Here is a 22,641-nt window from a genome sequence, read left to right as displayed (position 1 = left end):
CAGTTTCTAATAAGCATTAATAATTACAATGAAGTAAGCACTTGCTACGTGAGTTACTGTGCTAAGTGTTTTCACATTTATTATTTAATCCTTCCAAGAAGCCATTCATCAAGCAAACACTTATTAAGCACCTCTTGTGTGCCAGCTTCTCTTCTAGGTGCTGAGGGCACAGCATTGAATTAAAATGCAAAAAAAAAAATTCGCTTTCTAGAAGACTTAAATACTGGTGGGTTATAGGTAGACAATAAATAAATCAATAAGTAAAGACCTAGCATGCCAGATGGGGATAAGTACTAAGAAGGGAAACAGTCAAGTGATGAACAGTGAAGTCCTGGGGAAAGGTCTCACTGATTAGGAGACCTGTGAGCAGAAGGGAAGGAAGCAAAGTATCTGCCTGAACCCTGGGGGCTCTAGGTGGACGGAGATGAGCATAAAGACTCCAGGGAGCAGTATGGTGAGTGCATCAGAAGAACTGCAAGGAAAATATGGCAAAGGCAAAGGTATGTTCTGTGCTATCCCCAATTTACAGACAGGGAAACTAAGGTGTAGAGAGTGAAATGAAAGTTTGGTCTCCCCTAAAAGGTATGACCACACCCCAACCCCCAGAACCTGTAACAGGACCTTATTGAAAAAATGAGTCTTTGAAGATGCCATCAAGTTAAGGATCTCGTAATGAGATCATCCCAGATTATCAGGGTGGGGGGGCTGAGTCCAATGTCAAGTGTCATCATAAGAGACAGAAGAGGGGAAGACACAGAGCAGGTGTTTTAAAATCAAAGGCAGGAAGGGAGGGATGCATTTGCAAGGGCTGCCAGCAGCCACCAGAGGCTGGAAGAGGCCATAGAGGATTCTCCCCGAGAGCCTCCACAGGGATTGTGGCCTCCATAGCACCTTGTCCACAGACTTTGGGACTCCAGAACTCCGAGAGAATAAATATCTGCTGCTTTAAGCCCCCTGGTTTGTGGGACTTTGTTATAGTAGCCCCAGGAAACTAATACAGAGAGGTTAAGTAAAGTGGACAGAGTTACAGAGCTCCTGGGGGGACAAACAGGCACTTGAATCCTGGCTAGTGGACACCTGGAGCCCTGGAGCCACCACACTGCATACCACGTGTCAGTGAATTCACGGGTCTCTGTGACTGTGGGCACCCCCTTCTCAGCTTCTAGACTAAGGCACACAGCAACTAGTCCAAGATCCCTGTGTTTGCCTGGTTTATTCCCAGAATTGGTTGAACTTCTTCTGAAGCATGGGATGCCAGGACAGCTGTTTTCCAATATAAGGATAGGACTTTCTGGCTTATTTCATGATTTGGCCAAGCAGACTACACAGAAGTGAAGCTTAAAGTATCACACAGCATCACTGGGCATGAGGGAAGGTTTCTGAGCTCTAATTCTCTGGGAAGTACTGTGCGAGTGGAAATAGTCAAGCTTTCCTCTGCTAGAGGCACGCTGGTTACTTACACCTCTGCCCATTTTCACTGAGCAGCAAAATTAGATCCGAGACATCCTGTGCAGAGAGGCAGGCCTCGATCAATATGAGCAGTTAGCCCCCAAATATATAATAGATGCCGTGACCGTCCCCCTTCCTGCGGAGAGAGGCTATTTCTCTGCAAACAAGCAGGTCAGGTGAAGAGGCATCTCGCACCCCAGACCCCTCATATTTAAGACCCAAGGAAATTCTTAGGACGTAGCACAGAGATAAGGATGCAGCTAGAAAAAAAAAATGGCCTTTTATGACAGTGTTCTCCAGTGTTAACACCTGAGAGAGAAAACAGGAGAAAATGGTCAACCCCTTGAATCCCACAGCCATGAGCACAGAGTGTAAAGCACCAAGTCACCCTGGCTGGTGGAACTTGCTGCAGCCCAGTGTGACTGGACATCAGCATGTCTGAGTGTGAATGTAGGTAACCAGGTGTGTAAAGAGGTATATATATGGGCACATAGTTTCCTGGCCAGAGGATCTCCTAGTGTCACAGCTTCATTAAAGTCCTTCTTAACTCACCCATATTGCTCTCTTCCCTCGTCCCCTGGTAGCACTGCTACCACGGTGGTCTTATCAACTAGGCATAGAAGGTACAGTGTCTAGCAATCACAATACTTTCAGGGGCCTCAAAATATTTTAAGTTCTTTTGAATTAAAAAGAAAAAAAATGAATTTTAGGCTGAAATTTTAATCCACGATATTAAGGTATTTGTCTTGCTACCAATTATTATTAAATTTTATTTTTAATAAAATGATATTATTTTAATATTATTTTATGGGAAAAGGGCCCCTTAAGGTAAAAGTGCCTAGGAACCATGAAAGTGACCACACAGACTTAGATCTGGGTCTCCAGAACCACAACACCTTCCACATGCAAAGGCCTGGACACCGTCCCTAAGCCAAGGCTGACACCCATGGCAAGACTTCCTCGGGCAGCAGAGGGCCCCCTTGTCGAGGGTCTCTACCTGTTGAAGCTGTGGTCATCTGACCTCTCTGGCCAGACCTCTCCTTCTTCAGCAGAATGACACTATAGAAGTGCCAAGGTGCCAAGGTGCGGAGAATGTATGCTGGACTCAGAAGATAGAAACAGAGGGAATTAATTCAGAGGAGGAGGTGCTTGGGTCCGCCCATGCATTAAAATGGGCTTCCAGGAGGAGGCCAATCTTCAGCTCCTTCTGAAACTGGCTTCCCAGCTGTTCAGCCTGCATTTCTCCAGAGCCAAAGCGATGCACCTCCTTAAGAATCTCTAATCCACTTACCGCCAAAGAGAACTCTCAGTCACGCTCCCCAGGTTGAAGTCGTACAGCTTCGTCAGGATCAGTATGACCTGCAAGGGGTGGGATGAGGGCAGAGGAGAGGGACAAAGGAAGCTGAATTTAGTTTGTGTAGCAGTATACAGTGCATCTCCTATCACCCAGAGGAGGGCTTAGTATTTATCCGTTAAGTTGAGGGGATCAAGCAAGGGGGGAAATTATTAATTTAATGCATCTCTGTAACTGGTGGCATATATTTTAATCCTGGAAGTTCTCTGCATTTGAAATAAAACATGCCAACAGGAATTAATTGGGCATTGACAGTTGTTTCTCCACATCTGTCCCCCCTCAAGGTCAGGCCCAGGCCAGCTGGCTTTGTTCAATACCAAGGTCACCCAGAGATCAGGGACAGACTTGCTTTTGATCTCAAGATGACTCTGATGTACAGAACTGGATCTAAAGGGGGAAGAAGGAACTGGGTCTGCTTCTGTCTGTCTACAGAAGGGCTTCAAAGAGACTCTGTGTTTCCATCAGTAGGGCCTTCGCAGGCATAAATACTTGAATGGCAGTAGGCTCAGTCCCCACCATCCTCTGATGCCATTTGCCATTGATCATGTGGCATCTGCCCCACCATGCAGTAAGCAGGTCATTGGACTTCACAGGACTCCAGGACCGCTCCCCTGACTGCAGCTGAAGTGAAAAACCCAGAAGCAGCTCTATGTGCCAGAGAGTTCGACTTAGTGGTGTTCTGAACTACTCTTGGGCTGGTGAGTGTGTTCCTGGGCCCTTTAGTCTCCTCCCGCTGGGACTCGAATATCAGTGATTGCCCTGCCCGCCCCTCAAGTGCCCTGGACAGTGGCTTAGGTACAACCTTCTACCTCCGAGTATGCTAAGTGCCCGCACCTGAGTCTGCTTTAATCAAAACGCAGGTGGGTAATACACAGCGCCTGCCTGCACGCGTGATAATCCAGTTACACATAATCGTGTTTATCTAAATTTAATACACAACTCATTTCACTCTTCTCAGCTCCTTCCCATTCCACAATTTAACTTCCTCCAGTTCATTTGCACAGAAGCCATTAAACTCTTTCCAAGATAATGAATTTCTGCTACCAAGATGGGACTTTCCCATTCTAGGTATCCATTTAAGATTAAAGAAAAATAATCAGCCATTATATTGAACATTTTTATGGCACTTAACTAACAACAAAATGCTCACTTTTGAGATTTATTCTCATCTCGCACTCCATGGGGTCAATCAGCCCCATTTCTATTTCTCCTATGTAAACTAAGAAAAAGATGCGAGCCTGGGATGGGATCCATTATAGATCAAAAGGAGTCCATGTCAATTTGGGCTTAGGACATTTAACTTTTGTGGGAGGCCATTCCCAGAGGGCTCAGATTTCTCCCCAGATTGTGTCCTATGACTGGAATAACAGGCTGGTGAGAAACATCATCAATGGCATGGCTATCTGCAAAGTAGCAGAATCCACCAAGCTGCCTTATTACTAGAGCACACAGCAAGGAGGGTTTAATCTATGCAGTGAATTATCCTTTTTTGTTTTTTATAATACCAAATATTTGATGTCATATGGATATTCTAAAGTAAGGAATAAATAATTTGTATATGCATAAAAATTAAAAATGTATGATACATTGAGATGCCCTGTTAATATGTAGATTTCAAAGTGATGAATTAGAGCTTCCTATTCATTTCATATGTTCCTATGAAAAATTATGAGATTGTGAAAAACTGGGTATACAGTTTTAATTAGTTGGCTTAGTTGTTGGTGATGGTTCTTTTACAGTTTTTTTTTTCTTGTTTTGTTTTGTTCTTTTTAGAGGTACATGACAGTAGGGTGTATTTTGACATATTAAACATACTAGGAGTATAGCTTATTCTAATTAGGATCCCATTCTTGTGGTTGCATATAATGTGGAGTTTCACTGGTTTTGTATTTATGTATGAACATAGGAAAGCTATGTCCAGTTCATTCTACTGTCTTTCCTATTCCCTTCATTCCCCTTTGTCTAATCCAATGAATCTAATCCATTCCCCTCCCTTCCCTTCATTCCCCTTTGTCTAATCCAATGAATTTCTGTTCTTCCCTCCCTTCCCCTATCATGTGTTAGCATCCACATATCAGGGAGAACATTTGGCTTTTGGTTTGGGGGAATTGGCTTATTTCACTTGCATGGTATTCTCCAGCTCCATCCATTCACTGGCAAATGCCATAATTTCATGCTATTTTATGGCTCATGGTGTATATTTACCACATTTTCTTTATCCATTCATCTATTGAAGGGAACCTAGGTTGGTTCCATGACTTAGCTATTGTGAACTGAGCTGCTATAAATATTGATGTGGTTGCATCATTATAGTATGCTGATTTTAAGTCCTTTAGGTATAAACTGAGAAGTGGGAAAACCGGGTCAAATGGTGGTTCCATTCCAAATTTTCTAAGGAATCTCCATACATGAAGTGAATTATTCTTATCCATAATCTCCCCAACCATACAGGTAACAACAAGCAGATAATTGTATATACACGCAGACAAACAAACAAACAGACCCTTGTACACACATCTAACAGAGTTCTTCTGCCTTTCATTTGGTGACCTTTCATCTACCAAGTCATTCTCAGAGTTACCTTGTAAAAGCTCAGGTATCTGAGTGTAGGACAGCCCAAGTTTTAAAAGAACAAGCTCCAAACTATGCTAATCTATTAGGAATGAGTCAGAACGGTCATCTAGGCCCTTGCAGGAACAAGTCAAATCACTCCATTTTTCTCCAAATATATCAAGCCTTCAGGGACCTCAAACAGTCTATAAAAAGCACGAAATTCAGGTCAAAAGAGAAGATGTTGGGGATAAGGGTTCCAATTAACCAACAAAGCTTCTAACAACTAGATCTAGAAAATTCTTCTTATCCAAAACCTAAAGCACCCATCTTCTTTCCCTCTCTCCTTCCCTTCTCTCTTCTTTATTGAGTAACTGAAATTCTGGCCACGAGTCTACACACTGGAGATATACAAAGAAAGGATCCGGGTCTTGCCCTTGTAGAGCTCACAGTCTCCTAAGGGTGACTCCACAAATGAGCAGACAATTCCGTGCTCCCAGGCAAGGTTTCCTAATCCAAACTGATACCTAAGAGCAGAAACTACCAAGTCACAGGGGGCTGGGGAAGACCTCTACTTAGAGGCAGCACCACCACAAACACTCAGACATGCTGGAGGCCATCCATCCGAAAGGATGTTATTAGAGTCTCCTTAGTTCGTCCTTCCTCTCAGTGGCTGCCATGAGATTGCATCATGACAATTTCCTGACTGAAGACCACAGCTGTGTGCTCCAAAATTCATTGCTTCCTGTTTGTCAAGTCTGTACCTCCCAAGAGCTGCTTCCAGCTAATGAAGGGATACTAAAGCAGACCATTTCTGGATGACAGGTGACTCCTCGGATGGGTGACAATGACTTGAAGATTCCCTTTCCGTGTTTCTGAACTTCCAGCCTGCTTTCCTGCCTTCCTGCCTGTCTCCTTCACGTGGGGTCAGGCCTGCATCTCCGTCTAGTAGCTGTTCCAATCTCTTCTGGCTCCTTTCCATTCTCATTCACGGGCATATTTTTTCTAATAATTTTCTTGGACATGGGATCTTATCTTGGTGCCTGCTTCTTGGAGGATCCAGACTAACACATTCTTTCATACTTGTGTGAATATTATTTCTGCCTTCATGACAGATTGTTTCAGTTTTGCCTGTTAATTCATGAATGTTCTCGGTCAGAACCTTTACCGGTGCCTTCTGCTTAAGGAAGAAATCCAGGCCCAGTCATTTTACTAGGATTCAAAATCCTGTCCCTTTGCCTTAAGCAATCTAACTTTCCTTCAGGTTTTCCAAACATACTCATTTCCATTTTCTTCCATGTGGTATTGCCATATCATCACTTTATGTCACCCGCCTGTGCTGACCAGCCTATTGTTCAAAGGCCACCTCTTTCAGGTAGCCTCCCTGAACTACCCCAGCCTTCACAGTGATCTCTTCCTCTGAAGTTCCACTTTTCTAAAACTGAGTCACATAATGTAGCACTTAAGCACGATTTTTAAAGTTTCTGATGTGACCCGAGTTGCTGCCTCAAGCAGACTGTGAACGACTTGAGGGTGGATCGTGTGTTGTTCCTCTCTCTTCTTCACAGACAGACTCAGCATATTGAAGTTTCTTACAAAAGAATCACTTTGGAGTCAATAAAAGATACTGATGATGTTTGGTGGGAACTCACAGACTGCAGCAGGAGGCAGTGTCAAGTTAGTTGACGGCCATCACTTTGGAGATAAGGAAATGAAACAGAGGTGCACAACGGGGTCCTGGTTCAAGGTTAAGTCTCAGCAGTATCTGGCCTTGATTAAGTGGCCCAGTGTCATGTTCTGCTAGTTCCCTGAGTAGGTTGGAGCCAAAAAGTCACTGTAAGGCTGGTTAAATGCAAGTTCCCTGCACAAGTTGGACTCAGTGGAGCCTGGGCAGAGTCCAGAAATCTTCCTGTGGTGACCAGGGGACCACGCTTTGAGAAAGATTCCATCCCACCACACAATTCTTCTCCTTCCTCTGAGCAATGGCACCCTGGTGAGATCCTGATCTGGCCAAGCACCCCTTCCTCTAACTTTAATGTAATTTTATGAACAAGACAAACAGCTGGGGAGGCCTGAGAAAAATATTTCAGTGAAATCACATCAGCCTTCCCCAGAAGAAAGGTCAAAGTGCTGAGAATTAAGTACCAATGCTTCCTTTCCCGGAGTCCAGTACAGAAGGACGTTAATAGAGTCATGAAGAGATGATAATGTAACCTTTAGGCTTAAGACATTCTGTACTGAGCAAATGAAATCGAGAAGAAAAGAAATCTTGCCCACCCAGCTTCCCTCACCACTCCGAGCCCCCCAAAGGCCATCAGTGAGCCGGGAATTACCAGGGAAGAAAACTAAATGCAGATGTCCCCAAACTCACCTAACAAGGCCCAGACTACTGAGCAAGTACTCAAATCAGAAACAAGAAATGTGGCCCAGGAACACCAGCAGCTGCATGTAGCATGCAGAAAGCGGGAGGGTTGGTCCTGGATCCAGAGCAAAGCCAGGCTGATGTCCCCAGAATGAAAGCAGACAGTAAATTCAAATAAGGAAAAGCAGAGAGCAAATATTAAATGAACCCCTACTATGTGCTAAATACTACATTGAGTAGTGCTCAGTCCTCACAACAAGCCTTTGGAACAGAATAGACACTATATTTTATCTCCATCCTGCAGAGGAGGAAACAGAGGCACGAGGTTAAATAAACTGCACCCAACCAGCAAGAGGCAGAGCCAGCATCCCACCTGGGCTTCTCTGACACGGCCTTGCTGATTTTTCTCCAAACTAGCGCTCCTCTGTGCAGCCAGGTAGGCCTGTGTGCAAGGTAACGAGCATGACGTGGCGAAGAGAAAAACCCCTTGCCATCAAGGACTTTGTCCTTCTTTCATGAATTCCACAAATATTTATTGAGTGCCACTTATGTGAATTGCAAAGGCCCCTGCTAAACTCTGAGATTTAGGGAAAGATCCAGAGCTCAAGGCCCAGGGATGATGATAACTTTGGTTTTCTTTGTTCTTGGGTAAAGAAACAGAAAACAGAGGTGTCTGGTGAGAAATGAACCAGACAAATTGTTAGGAGACCCAGGTTTGTCAAATAAGCTTTATCAAATAAGTACCTATTGGACCTAACTGGCTGCAGGCCTGGGGGGATTTTAGACAGTAAGAGAAATGAAAATAAATTGGAATAATTCATGAGTAAATAGCACTTCTCTGTTCTCATAGTTCTACACACACATACATACACATGGAATGGGAAAGAAGCCCACGTGTGTGGATATGTGTGTGTCTAAATGCAGTTGGAAAAGCTCATACATATTTACAAAAATATAGACGTAGGCATATACAACCCTATTTTAAATTGGCACCTCACATCTCCTCTAGAATAACACTTCTGGCTCTTATCACTCTGAGTCAATGTGATGCCTCCGTATGACTGTCTTCTCTGTGAGACTGAGACCTCTTTGAGGTGAGAAATCAGGTCTCATTCAACTCTGTGTTCCCCGTGCCACGCACGGTGCTTCATACAAAGCAGGAACTATACAAGGTCTTCAAATGAATTATAAATAGATGACAATTTTTTTAAAAAGGGGGGGATGAGATGATAAATGCATGAGCTAGGTATAGATGATGTGCCCTATGAGTTGAGAAGAGGAAGCAATTAAGTCCAGAAATGTGATCAGCAGAGTCTTCATGAAGGAGGGGTGTGTGGGCTGGCCTTTGAGCGTGGTCAGAATTTGGATCCGCAGAGACAGAGTTGGCTTGTTCACCAGCCTTATGTATTTTTCTTTCTTTTAAAGTTGGATAGAGGTAAACAGAAAAGAGCAGAGGAAGAAATTCCATTCCAGGAATGAGAAACAGCACAGAGCTGTCCATGCACTGGAGAAGGGAGAGCAATTGTGTGTTGGGTGCTGTCAATCAGGCTGTGCCACGGTGGGAAGGGAGGCGGAAGGGAACCAGAAGGGAACCGGTAGAACAGAGGAATCTCCACTTGGTGTGGCCAATTATGGGTTAACAAAAGTTTTAAAATGTAAAGAAGGTGTACAATAAAGGAATGTGAAATGGAGGGATAATTATAGAGTAAGGTGACAATAAAGGACGCAGCTGGCCTCTTACAAAATCAGTTGTCACTATCTATGTTGACCATCCACCTCCAACTGTCTTGTCCCTAAACATCTAGTGTCTTCTGCTGCCCCCAGAGGCTCAGGCCAGCTACAGAGACAATACCAGCAACTAATGCTTTGTTTCTTCTTCCCCTTCTCTCATTCATCTATGTATTCCCTCCCTGTGCCATGCACAATATGTTCTGTACTCAAAAGAGAAAAAGTTCTTGTTGCCATCAAATGTACAGTCAGTCATCTTTCCCTGCTGCCTTTCAGGATCATCGAGGTGGGGAAGAGTGATATTCAGAGGGAGGGGCTTCCTATATGAGGAAATTTCAGTTTCTATTTCACCCAAGAATCCTTCTAAATTTCCCAGTATCTAAGTTCACTGACCCTGTTGGTCCCGGTCCTCTGCCTCCTGTTTGGGGCCTGCCCAGCCACATGGAAATAACTTGAACCAGAGGGTTGCATGCAAGACCCAGCCCGATTCCCTGAAAATGGAATAATGATACACTTTATTTGGTGGGAAGGGGAGTCTGTTCCAGAGTTGAAGCTTTGAAAAAAAAAAAAAATGCCCCTCTGCTCTAGACCCAGCTGCAAAACAGGGGGCTGCAAATCAGAGCTGGTGTGTTCACCAGCTCCACTCAGCTGGGGAAGGAAGGCAGGCAGGAAGCCCGGGGGGATTCCTGTCCTCTGAAAGGATAATGCATAATCTGGAAATTCATAAATCACTAGGATGCTCCTGCCCGTGAGCACATTCAGTGAAGTGAGGACCTTTAAGGCCTGTAAAATTTTACTCTGAAGGAAAATTACTTTAGTTCATTAAACCTTTCTGAAATCTAGGTGCCTTTAAATCCATGGAGCTCTCTGCAATCCCCCTCCAGTTCCCCTTCTCTCTCTCTCTCTCTCTCTCTCTCTCTCTCTCTCTCTCTCTCTCTCAATTAATATACAATAATTGTACATATTTATGGAATACAGCATGGTATTTCAACACATGTGTACAGCACATACTAATCAGGGTAGTAAATATCCTTCTCTTTATCACTTCTCTCTGTGGTAGGCCTTTGAGCTAAAATCCTAGCAGGTCATGGCATGATCAAGGCAATCAGAAATGAAGGGACACTACCTCCTTGATCCTGCCCCAACTCCACAGTTCTTTGCCCCTTGCCAATTGACTGGCTTTCTCTATCAAGAGTAGTCAACAATGTAGTGAGGTCCTAAGCAACTTAGTGAAAACCTCTCTCAAAATATAACTAAAAAACAGTCTAGGGATGTAGCTCAGGAGTTAAGTGCCCCTGCATTCAATCCCCAGTATGACAAAAAAAAAAAAAAAAGTCAACAATGGCAACATAAACAAGATGCTAAAATAACATCTCAGCATAGGTCTGTGAATCCTGGTATCCTCTCCCACTTAGGAGCCTCCCCATTGATGGAGTAGTAATTGAACATTTATAATCCCAAGCCCAACTGACTCATGGTACAAAGACGTTTAGGTACCCACTTGGTGTCCAGAATAATCTAAACAGTGCTCCCTGCCCACCCAGACTTTACAGTCCATTGGGGACAAGACATTAAATAGTGGAAAAGATATCAGCTGAAGCAGAGCAGGGGAAGAGTCTTTGGAGGTGAGGTTAAGAAGAGATTGGGAGGTTTCAATCTTGCTGGGCCTTATGTACCACTTTAAGAACCTTGTGGGTTGGAACACAGAAACACCAATGGGGCAGGGTGAATAAAAAGGGTGGGGATCTAAATATATTTGAGGACAAGGCCAAGAAGATTTGCTGATAAACTAGATTCAGGGTGTGAACAGAAGAGAACAGACAAGGATGCTCCTCTGTGTTTCAGCCTAAGAAAGTGGAAACATGGAGCTTCCCCTCCATGAGACGAAGAGGGTAGGAGAAGAGGGTTTTGAGGAAAGATCAGAAGTCGAGCTTTGGACATGATGTCTGAGATGCCTAAGAGATATTCAAATAGACAAGTCAAAGAGTGAGCTAAACTCAGGTCAGGGAAGACTACCTGGGCTAGAACTATCCTTTGAGAGTTTTCAGTGACTAGATGGAATTTAAGGACATGAGACTAGACTCAGTCACTAGGCTTAGAGACAGAGTAAGGACACAGTAGAGAGTGAGGACTGAAACTAGGGGCATTAATGCAGGAAGACAATGTGTTTGGACACTGAAATGGTGCAGTGGGTGTCTGCGTCCTGTGTGGATGCTCCCCAGTGGTATTCATCGCACAGAAAACTCTCAACCAGGTGCTCAAATGGCTTCTTCTCTGGAGGTCCACAGCATCTTTCCCCAGCTACCCCTTGCTTGCTCTGTGGGTTCCTGATGAAGTGGTCATGGTGGCAGAGATGGAGGCTTTGCCTAGGCTCTGTGAGGACACACCTCACCAAAGCTGACATGGATATTATCACTGCTGTGTCCCCAAGCTGCTAACATGAGAAACCAATGGGGGGCCTCAATATGGCACCTGGTGGCAAGGTGGTTATCCTGCACCCCTCCATGTCATAGAAGGAGGAACTTCTCGCTGGAATTGCTTTCTCTGCCCAAATATCTCCATTTCAGAAAGCTTTATTCAGTGCCACGGTGTCCCACCCAACGTCACTTCTGACAAGGAGCTCCTTTTACAGCAGACAAAGTTCAGTAATGGGCATGTTCCAGGAATTCAGACCTTCCCAAACCTGATCTCCTAGGAGCAGCTGGCCCGATACAATAGTTGGAGGGATTTTTGAAGACTCCAAAGCAGTACTCACCTTTGTGGGATTGTAGGAGCTGTCTTCCAGGATGGAGATGTGATCAAAATATGATCAAAACATGAAGGTCTGATTATCCAGGGTCAAAGTAGGGTTGCTCCTCTCAATGTCATGCCCAATAAGCCATCACAGAATACTGGTGTCAGGACCCCAACTCTGGCCTCTATTGATATAGCAGTTTTGGTTACCAAATAGGAACTGTCACCAGAAGACAAGGCCTCTGTCCCACTGAACTAAAGGCATTCATCTGCTTTTGGCTTCTCATGCTACAAGTGGACAAAGAATAGCGTTCATACTGGCTGGGGTGATTTGTCCCTATTATCAAGAGGACACAGATGGACATATAATGAGGACACACAATGAGGACAGGGACAATGGTGTTTGAAACCTCTCATTGCTGAACCTCTCATCAATTTCAGGTCATCTTATTATTTTCATGTCCCAAAGTAAAAGTTAATGGAAGACTAAGGAATGCAAAATTATTAGGGACTCAGACCCTTCAGGAATAAAGGTCTGGATTGTTCCATCACACTATCAGATGAAAACCCTCAACATCTGAGGCACTTGCAAGGGGTATAGGAGATAGGAGATGAGTAGCTCAAAAGAAAGTCAAGCTGGCCTGTCAACTACGGCCTCATGACTAGTATCAGAAATGAGCATACAGCAACTACGCATCTTTTCCTTGTTTGTTTTATGTGTATGTGTAATACACAGATGATAAAGATAGATGTTTGATAGGTAGGTAGGCAGGCAGGCAGGAAGGTAGGTAGGTAGGTACATGGATAGAAAGAGAGAGAAGGAGAGGGAGAGAGAGAAAAATGATAGGTGGAAACAGAGAGAGAATGTACCCATTAATTATTCTCTTTCCTCCTACTCTCCATGCTTTTTATTTTTTAAAAAAATGTTCATGTTGGTTAATTTCACACTAGTTTAGGTTGCAGAATATCTTACACAGGACTGTGACAGGACTACAAAAATAATTGCCATCACCCAGAGAAGGTGCAGTGACGAATGAGACCCTGTGTGTCACTTTCTTAGAAGAGAGTGAAAGCATCTTCATTGGATAGGAAGCTGGTCCTTTGCATTAGGCAGAACCACAGTGTCAATATGAGCAGAGGGATGGAGAAGATGCTCACAGCAGCCGAAGGGCAGCCTGTGCTGTCTGTGGACTCTCAGCCCATGGTCCCTCCTGTGCATGGTAGGTTGCCAGGCCTGCAGGTTGCCTTCGGAGACTCTCCCATAGGCCAGTTTCCAGTTTCTTTCTGCCAAGGAAAGGGATCCATGTGGCCTGTAGAGAGACGCACTCCTTCCCTGGGTCTGGTTTCTGGTGACAGCAAAGAGCAGTGCACAAGAGATGGTGTAAGCAACAGCAGTGGGGGCTCCTGAGTTCCTTGCATGCACCTCAGCACACACAGCAGGAATCTAGGTTGGGGTTCCTTGGTAAGGGAGATCCTTGGCCCTCTGCCCTGTTTGCTCTCCTCCTGTGTGGGGTACCATGTCTCCTGCTGTTACTACTCTCTGAGCAACTTTGCCTTTCTTTTTCTTGTTCCTCTGGCCTTTTGAGTACCCTCATAATTAATTCCTATGTTCAGTCTCTTATTTTAGAAATATCCAGAGTCAGAGACCCTGGTGGACCCAGCAGAGTCTGTGCAATCCGGGGAAGCCCCAGCTGAGTGTGGATTCTAGAAGCCAAGTGAAGAAAGCATTTCAAGAGAAGGGAGTGGCCAGCCGTGTGAGAAGCAGCGATAGCTCACATGCAAGGGAGACTGAGAATGGACCACTGGATTCAGTCGCTAGATGACCTGGAGGCCTTCAAAATAACTCACTTAATTTCTGATCCTCACTCTTTTGTCCTTTCTTACACCAGAATGACCTGTCTACTGTAAAGATCAGTCCAAATATTCTCTAGTGGCTCTTTGCTGCCTTCAGGATCAAAGCCAAATTCCTCAGCATAGCATAAAGTATTTTTTAACCTGGACCCCACTGTCATTTTAAACGTCTTCTAGAGCCACTGTCCCAAAATGACCTCTAAATTCCAGTCACACTGGAATGCCCATTCTTCTCCCATTTCATCCCCCATTCCCTTGAACACACTCCTCTGAAACCACCCGAGGCTCTCCTTCTCACCCTTCGAGCTCCAGCTCAAAGATTAGCCCATGCCCTGTTGTCTCCCGAGACAGGACTGAACTCCCCTTGATCTAAGTTCCCCTAATCTGGAATCAGTTCCAATTATGCTATTCATCATCTTATAATTTTCTACTTGCATCTACATTCCCACCATTAGACAATATGTCCCTTCAGGACAGAAATGCTAAGAGTATTATCATACACTTCCTTGACATGGCACCTGCTAATAAGAGAGACACACGTATTGAATTGAAACAGGTCTCATAGGAGATGATAAACTTGGGCCTGGCTGACCAAGACATCCCAATGGAGGATGAGATCTTCATCCTCATGAGGATCAGAAGACATGGGAAAATTTAAATTCTCAGCCCTTTCTTTGCTGGGAATACTGTTTTTCGAGGATGTCTTTTCCTTAGATAAGCTAGTCTGCCTACCCTCTCTAAAATGGAGGGTTCAAGGTGGCCTATTGAAAGGACTTCAAGAATGTTCACAAGAGGGAAAAAGAAAGATCATACAGGGAAGAAGGGAAAATAGGGACCCATGACTGTATTAAGTTGCAAGGAGTTGTTATTGTCTAGGGACTTCTAGAAAAGACAAAGGTATATACCAGTATTTGATGGGATGTTAAAGAAAACACTAGGTCTCTAGACAAAAGCATGACTTGATAGAAAAGAGTCATTTAGACAAGAGCAGAACAAATACAGAAAGGCTGAACTAACATTTACTAAGCACCCAAAGTGCCAACCACCATTCTTGGTGCTCTATGTGAGCTTGGTGCTCATAGAAAATGCGTGCGTCCATGATAAAAGGTAGCTAGCATTATCAAATACTGCCCAGATGAGAAAAGGTGCACATTTTATAACAGGAAGAATTAGGAGTCAGTACCAAACACAGGTATATCTTTTCCTACATGATTCAAGGAAGGGATAAGAAATATAGAAATTAAGAAGCATTAGTCATCCTTAAAAGCTGAACCTTTGTTAAGAAAGTACTTTTCAGAATTTGGTGACTGATAAAATGCAAGTGACGGATTAAGGAAATGGTGGCTTTGAAACAAGGAGCTTGTGGGAAAATGGATGTTGAATAGTGGCGGGGGTGCTGTTCCGGTTTTGTGTAACAAGCCATTAAAAATGAATTAAAAATCCATTCACTCTCATTCCCCAAGGGACTTAGAAAATGAGAAAGACAGCCATCTCTTGGAAATGATTTAGGTAGCATGCAGCCCAGAAACAGAGGTGAAACAAAATGACCCCAGAATTCCCTGCCACTTTCTATATTCCATGATGATAGCTCACCAGAACATGGGTTAATTAGCTACAAAGGTGGACCGCTAAGCAGGAATCTGAGCTCCTATCCTCCTATCTGCCCATCACTCCCTCCATCTGACCACCTCCTGTACCACCCTGTGGGGAGGCCAAGGGCAGAAACAGGAATGGATGAAACTGTGATTCTGATGCACTAAGTAAAGCTTCCAAAGATAATCATCAATGCAGAAGAAAATACAAGCCACCTGCTTCTTTGGGAAAAGAGTAAAAAGCTTTAAACCAGACATTCTTGGTGTGGAATCCAGGCTCTGTCACTTACTCTCTGTGACCTTAGGCCGGAGCTTTACCCTGCAAAGCCTCAGTGGCCTCATCTAGAAAAGGAGGCAGTCTGTCTTCCTCCATTGGGTTGTAGTGAGGACAGGATGAAAGGTCTCTCACTGCAGGGCACACAGAAAGCCCCAAAGTACAAAATATACATAATATGTATCTCTGAGCAGAGCAGGTGATCTGCCACCTGAGGAGGGAAATGCCATGTCCCCAAGAAGGGACATGTCACTTCTTCAGTGATGACAACTTAGAGCTCATAAAACAGAGAGCAGCCTTGCCAGGCTGATGTAGAGATGAAAGCCAAGAATTCCCCATGCGATGATGCTTGCTTTGCAGGGACACGCACTGACAGGCTCTGCAATGGAAGATCACAGTTCCATCCAAGCACACGTTGCCTGGTGTGTGATCCTTCCACATGTCTCTTTTATTTCTGGGGCTCTCTCTGCAGGCACTCATTCCCCTTCCTTCTCCCACTCCAGACAGGAGCAGCACTACCTCTTGAGTCCCCAAACCTGAAAGAGCTCTCAGCCAAACACTGTTGGCCACTGATCCCATTGGATTTTCTGGGTATCAGCAATTCCCCAGATTGGAAATGGCTGCTAGTTTGAGATGAGATCAAGGGCAGGGTCTTGGCTAGATTGTAAAATGCCTCAGGGCCAACACCACATCTGTTCCATTTGCTATTATATATCCTGACCTGAGTCAGTGCCCGGCAGCTTGGGGATCCCTTGTAAACAAAGGTGGAATGAAGGACCATCGCCTACTCTGTGATCTGGCATTGATCACAACCTGTCTCTTATTCAATCCTCAAATGACTAGAGTCTTTCTGAGGGGCAGCATACCATGGCAGGCACTGTGGGAGACGTAGATGAGAGACACAAAGTCCTGATCCAATGTACTCTGAGGGCAAGGGTGGAAACCAAAATTCAATAATTTCTACAAGCCATACCAGGATTGGTATGGCTTATGCTCAGTTGGAGACACTGTACCCATGGTTCCATGGTCTCAGGTGAGCCTCACGGGAAGGGCTCAAGGTACACATAGGACAGTAGAAGTGATTTCCTAATTAGGGTGAGGCTAAGGATTTCTCTTCTTGAATATTTCTATGAGAAGTGATATTTGAATTGCTCCTCTTAGTAAATGAAAAAGGATAAAGGCTTTTCTGGCTCAGAATGCAGCATGAGCATAAACAAGGAGGCTAGAATAACCTGATGTGGTCCAGGAGCAGGGAGCAGTCTGCAGAGCCTAGAGCTTCAGATGCACAGAGAAGAGTGAGGTGGACTACAGCCAAATGGTAATGGTTTTAAATACTGGATGTATCAGTGTCTCGTTGCTGCTATAACAGATGACCACAAATTGAAAACAACACAAATGCCCCATCTTATATTTCTGGAGATCAAAAGTCCAAAATGAGCTTCACTGGCTAGAAGGTGTGGAAGGGCTTTGCTCCTACATTCCTGCTGGAGGTCCTAGGGGAGAATCCATTGTCTCAAATTCATAGCTTCTAGAGGCTGCCCCCACTCCTTGTTCATGACCTCCTCTCCATCTTCAAAGCCTGCACTGGCTGGTTGAAGTTTTTTCACCCTGCATACTTCTGTCTATTGGGCCTTCTTCTTCTCCATAAAAGGATAACTAGGATTATAGTGGGCCCAGCCATTTAACTCAGGAGAATCACTTTTCTTAAATTCAGGTGATTACAACCTTACTTCCATTGACTGTCTTCATTTTCCTCTGCCATGTGACCTAACATATTCACAGGTCCCAGGGATCAGAGTGTGGGAATCTTTGGGAGACGACTATTCTACCTACATTAGGTTAAAGGGCTTCAATTTCACTCAACAAATATCATGGAGAGGTCTAGTGTGCTTGAGCAAGTCACTATGGGGAATGCGAAGAGTGCACCATTAAAAACAAAAGCGGGATCTCATGAGAGGAAGACTGCAATGGTCCAAGAATAAGAGATGTGTGATCTGAACTAAGGCAATTATAGTGGGAAAGGAAGGAAGCAAAAGAAAAAATAAAAAGCCTATGAAAGTGGTTGCTAAAACTTGAAAGTATGGCATAATAGGAAAAAAAAAAAAAAACAGAGCTGCCTCTGAAGTCTCCAGAAGCTTCCTTGCAATCCTAAGGCTGGGCTTGAAATTCAGCTCCAACACTCAGAGGATGCCCATCCACATGTCCCCACAGCCTAACAACCTTAATTTCCAGATCTTCCAGATCCACCTATTGACCTGATCCTATGCTCCCTCCCCTGGAAACCTGCTCATGGCCCCAGGTCTTCCCCTGCCCCATGGCCCAGGGGATGATGGGCATGTTTGTTACTGCGCAATGACCCCACCTCCTGGGACCCTCCTTCTCTGGGTTAACATTTCTTGGCCTTGCCCACATGTGTGGTCACATCTTCAACTCCTTTCACAAACGGGCCTGGGTCTCACCTTACCTAGCTAGATTCCATGGTCTCCCCACATCAGCTTTGGTCTAGGTCTTAATGCAGAATGGCAGAGAAATGGACCATGAAGGCCACATCCCAAGTCAAATGGATGAAGGAACACCCACTTGTTTTGGGACAGGTATAGATTTTAATCTGCTCAAGCTCTTAAAAGCCATGCCATACCCTGAGAGGAACATGTCTCCTCCAGTCTTCCAAGGAGAAAGCACTCCTCTAGTAGACTGACATAGATTCCCACCAGAAAGCTCCCGGGATTGCCTATAATAACAGGCCTGGGCTTATAACTCCTTGGGAAGGAGGGGAATCTCCAGCAGTTGACGGTGGATGATTTAAGAGTCCTCTCTGGTGTAGCCCAGGACACAATAACAAAGAACACATAATTTATGTGTATTGATTCACCAGCACACACTTGATCATATCTCCTTGTCCTTCTTTTCCTAAGAATCCATGGCCACAGTCCTGAGAAATTCATCTTTTGCAAAATATCTCTGTAAAAATAAGTTCCTCACATATCTTAGCTACCGCGAGAGAGTCCAGGCCAGGGAAACTTGCCAAGAAAAGGAGGAAAGAGACACAGCAGTCCTTCTTGTATGTTGACTCTGGTCTAAACAATCTCCCTCGGTGATGTGACGCAGACAAGGTGTGCTCGGGAATTAACGCTTCAGATCTGAGACCTGGACTGTCAGATACGAAAATGAAAATTTGAGCACAGTGTTGCTGGTCAGATTTTGAGACAAAGAAAAAGAATTAAAAATAGGGGGCAAAAATAAGTTGGGGCCTCATTCTAGACTGGAATGGCGTAAAAATGCCAGGCTTCAGCACTGCTCTCATTCAGCTTCCAATGAGCACGGCCATTCAGGTCATAACCTTGCACTGAGCATCTACTAAGCACCTGGTTCTGCTCTAGAAGCTGGATAGGATAGACCTAGTTTCTTCTCTCCAGAGACTCTCAGTTGAAAGGTGGGTGGGGAGGCAAAAGAGCATAAGTTTTGATTCGATGTGATTTTCACACCAAGAAGGGCACTTCCTATGCTAACTCAAGGACATTGGTGGGTCCTCCCACCACAGAACACAAAGGGACAAGTCAAGAGAAATGGCTCTAAAATGCAACAGGCCTGATCAGCCTGGGGGACTCAGGGGACTTCACCCCGGGGTTGAGTGTGTTTGTAGAGAGGACATCTGGAAAGGAGTCATTTGCTTTAAAACTGCTGAATGCCTTGGTATTCCCCAAAATTGTGGCAATAACAAACTCCTCTATTCCCTATTCAGCCAACTTTGGCATTAAGAAGGAGACTGATGTAGAAGACCCAAGAAGGAACATAAAAAAGCCCTCCATTCTGACCTGAAGTACGTGGGCATTGCCTTCCTCTCACCCCTCTCTGCCTGCTAGTGTCCAGCCACCCTCTCTCCAACCACAGCTCAAGCCCTGCTCCCAGCAGGAAGTCACCCCCACTACTCAGGTCCACCCTCTTCTCTCCATCTCCAGTCCACTCTATGTCCCAGTGTCCCCCATCCCACCTGCTTATCTCACAGTCCAACCTCGACACATTCTTCATCCGGTCAGGGGTTCCATTCATTCCTTCAAAACTGAGCAGATCTCATGACCATCTCAACCAAAAGAGTCTAGGGAAAGGCTGAAGGGTCACAATGTGGAACCCAACACAGCCCATACTGCACAAGCCAAAGTGCAAATACTAAAGGAATCTAGGAACTTGATGAAATCATGTGAGCTGCTGGATCAAGCCTGAACTGAAGGCATAAGTCTCTGTAGTCTTTCCTGTCAAATCAGCCAAAAAATTCTCCCTTTTGTTTGCCTTTAAGCCTTAGATCAAAATTCCTTCCTCTGCAAGGCCTACCCTGATTATACCATGGATTCTGTTGCTCCTTCTCTTATATGACCCTGGAGGCATCCTAACATTGCAACTCTCTCTTGCACCATGATATTGATATTTTATCTTCTCACAATACTTTGATATACTAGAAAGCAAGTTTTGAACCTCCATATTTTTTTTACCAGTAAAAAACAAGCCTGACCTTGTCTAATCCATAAGAGGTGTCTCTAAACTATGCATAAGATGAATAGTAATCAATTGGCACATTCCAGATAAAAGCAACAATGACATAAGACAAAAAACTCAGCGTCTGCATTATCTCCCATAACCCCCACGACAGGCCTATGAAACGTGACTACTGGTATTCCCATTTCTTTCAGAGATGAAGCAGAGTCTTAGATTAAGTAAGCAAAATCCCACAATGTGTAAAGGGAAGCATCTAAAATATTCTTACTTTAAAAAGCTGTTTTCTCCCAATGTTTCAAATTCCACCTCCTTCCCGATTCCAAAGTGTCAATTAACTCAGCAATTTCAGCACGGCTGGAGTTACCATGGCAGCTTGGTGTGTGCCAGAGCATCCACTGGAATCTTAAGTTCAAAGAAAACCCAACCTGATCCTCAAGACAGGATCACAACCTCCAGCCAATGTTGTTTTCTAAACCCAGCACATCAAGAGGACAGGAAACCACAGGTCTGATTGATGACTGCAGGAGTGATCTCGGCTCTTTGGGAGTGACAGCATGACATTCCCTTCTGTTTCTCCCCCTTCCTTCCATGCCCCTGAAACCTGAGTCCCAGGTGTTGAGTCACACACAGTTTCTCTTCCTCCAGGCCACCTACCTGGTAGGCCCCAGATAGGGGTTGTTCTCTAACATTAGAACTTTGACTCAAAAAAACTAGGTTCCATGTGAATAGGGGGTGGACCTGGGGGAGGGAGTGTATACCCACTCCTCGGTATACAGAAGGGTCCAAGTGGACAGTGTGGGATTTGCTTCATCCAACGTACTCTTAAACACACTAGAGTGCATGCCTCAGGATTCGCAAGTGACAATGTTAGAAACTCTTGCAGATCCACAAACTCTTTTTTTTATTAATTTTTTTTATTTGTTTGAGTTAGTTATATAGGACAGTAGAATGCATTTATGCACTTTGATACCTCATACATAGATGGGATATAATTTCTCATTTTTCTGAGCATACATGTTGCAGAATCATATCGGTCATGCAGTCACGTATATACAGACTGTAATAATGTCTGTTTCATTCTACAGTCTTTCCTATCCCCACATCCCTTCCCCTCCTTTCCCATCTCTTCCCTCTACCTAATCTAATGTAACTCTATTCTTCTCTAGTGCCCCACACCTTACTGTGAATTAGCATCCGCATATTACAGAAAACATTCGGTTTTGTGGGATTGGCTTATTTCACTTAGCATAATATTTTCCAACCATTTACTGGAAAATGCCATAATTTTACTCTTCTTTAAAGCTGGGTAATATTCCATTGAGTGTATATACCACAGTTTCTTTATCCACTCATCTACTGAGGGACACCTAGGTAGGTTCCATGGTTTAGTTATTGTGAATTGAGCTGCTATACATTGATGCAGATCCACAAACTTTTAAATACAAAAAAAGCCTGTCACCTCCTGGCTTTCCAGTCACATTCCTACCAAGAATTGGCTCACCACTATCAACTTCCCAATTTGTACACAGTATCTCCAGCTTGGATGGATTTTCTACACAGATACTAAGTTTGAGTTTTGTTTTGTTTCCTTCTATTTTAATCACATCCCAAAAAGCTACCACATAAACAGCCACCAGTAGCAAGCCAGAGTCCCCCGTGGCTGTGGATGACCCCCTGAGCCAAGCCCACTGTGGATGTACTCAGAGGTGTGGTCAGATCTCGAACATCAGCAAAACTCCAAATTCAAACACATGATTGTTATTTGGGCAAGCTGAGAAGAATTAGAACACTCCATATTAAATTGATTAATGTCAAGGGCATCATGGGTTAGAATCTTTCTGGAAACATGCAAAGGCCCTGTGGGACCAACATAAACGAGCCCAGAGTACAGGGAAGCAGAGGACACTTTAGAGCCTGCACCTGCGACCCAGGACAAGCCAGGAGTAGGGGCTGGAACCTGCAGGCATGTCTCTCTTTCATCTTGCTGCTGTTGGAGGGAAGGTCCTGTCCCCCTCCCCACTCCAGACCACATGGTGCCCCTTGGGCCCTCCCACCTCTCCAGGTTCACATGCCCCAGGACCAGCTCCCCACACCATGTGCTCTCTCTTGCTCCCAATCCCCAGTTCCTGGCAAGGGATTCTAATCAGCTTCACTGAGATCAGTCAACCACTTCTGGGGACATAAACCTTTGCCAAGAGGATGGGCCACATGGACAAGCAATTTCCACAAACTCAGCACAGTAATCACAGAAAAGAGA

At 44.5% G+C, this 22,641-nt stretch overlaps 1 protein-coding gene across 1 annotated transcript in view; it reads right to left on the bottom strand.

Moving 5' to 3' along the window:
• Sorcs3 (sortilin related VPS10 domain containing receptor 3) overlaps window positions 1–22,641 on the bottom strand; it is a 578,947-nt gene that overhangs the window by 395,928 nt on the left and 160,378 nt on the right. Inside the window, exon 2 of the mRNA XM_015494901.2 lies at window positions 2,741–2,808. Within this exon, the coding sequence (XP_015350387.1) occupies window positions 2,741–2,808 (68 nt within the window). The remainder of the gene's footprint in view (window positions 1–2,740; window positions 2,809–22,641) is intronic.

The sequence above is a fragment of the Marmota marmota genome, unplaced genomic scaffold, assembly GCF_001458135.2.
Source record: "Marmota marmota marmota unplaced genomic scaffold, marMar, whole genome shotgun sequence".
Classification (NCBI taxonomy): Eukaryota; Metazoa; Chordata; class Mammalia; order Rodentia; family Sciuridae; genus Marmota; species Marmota marmota.
Note: the sequence above shows the minus strand (reverse complement) of the source record. Positions and strands in the feature narration are given on the sequence as shown.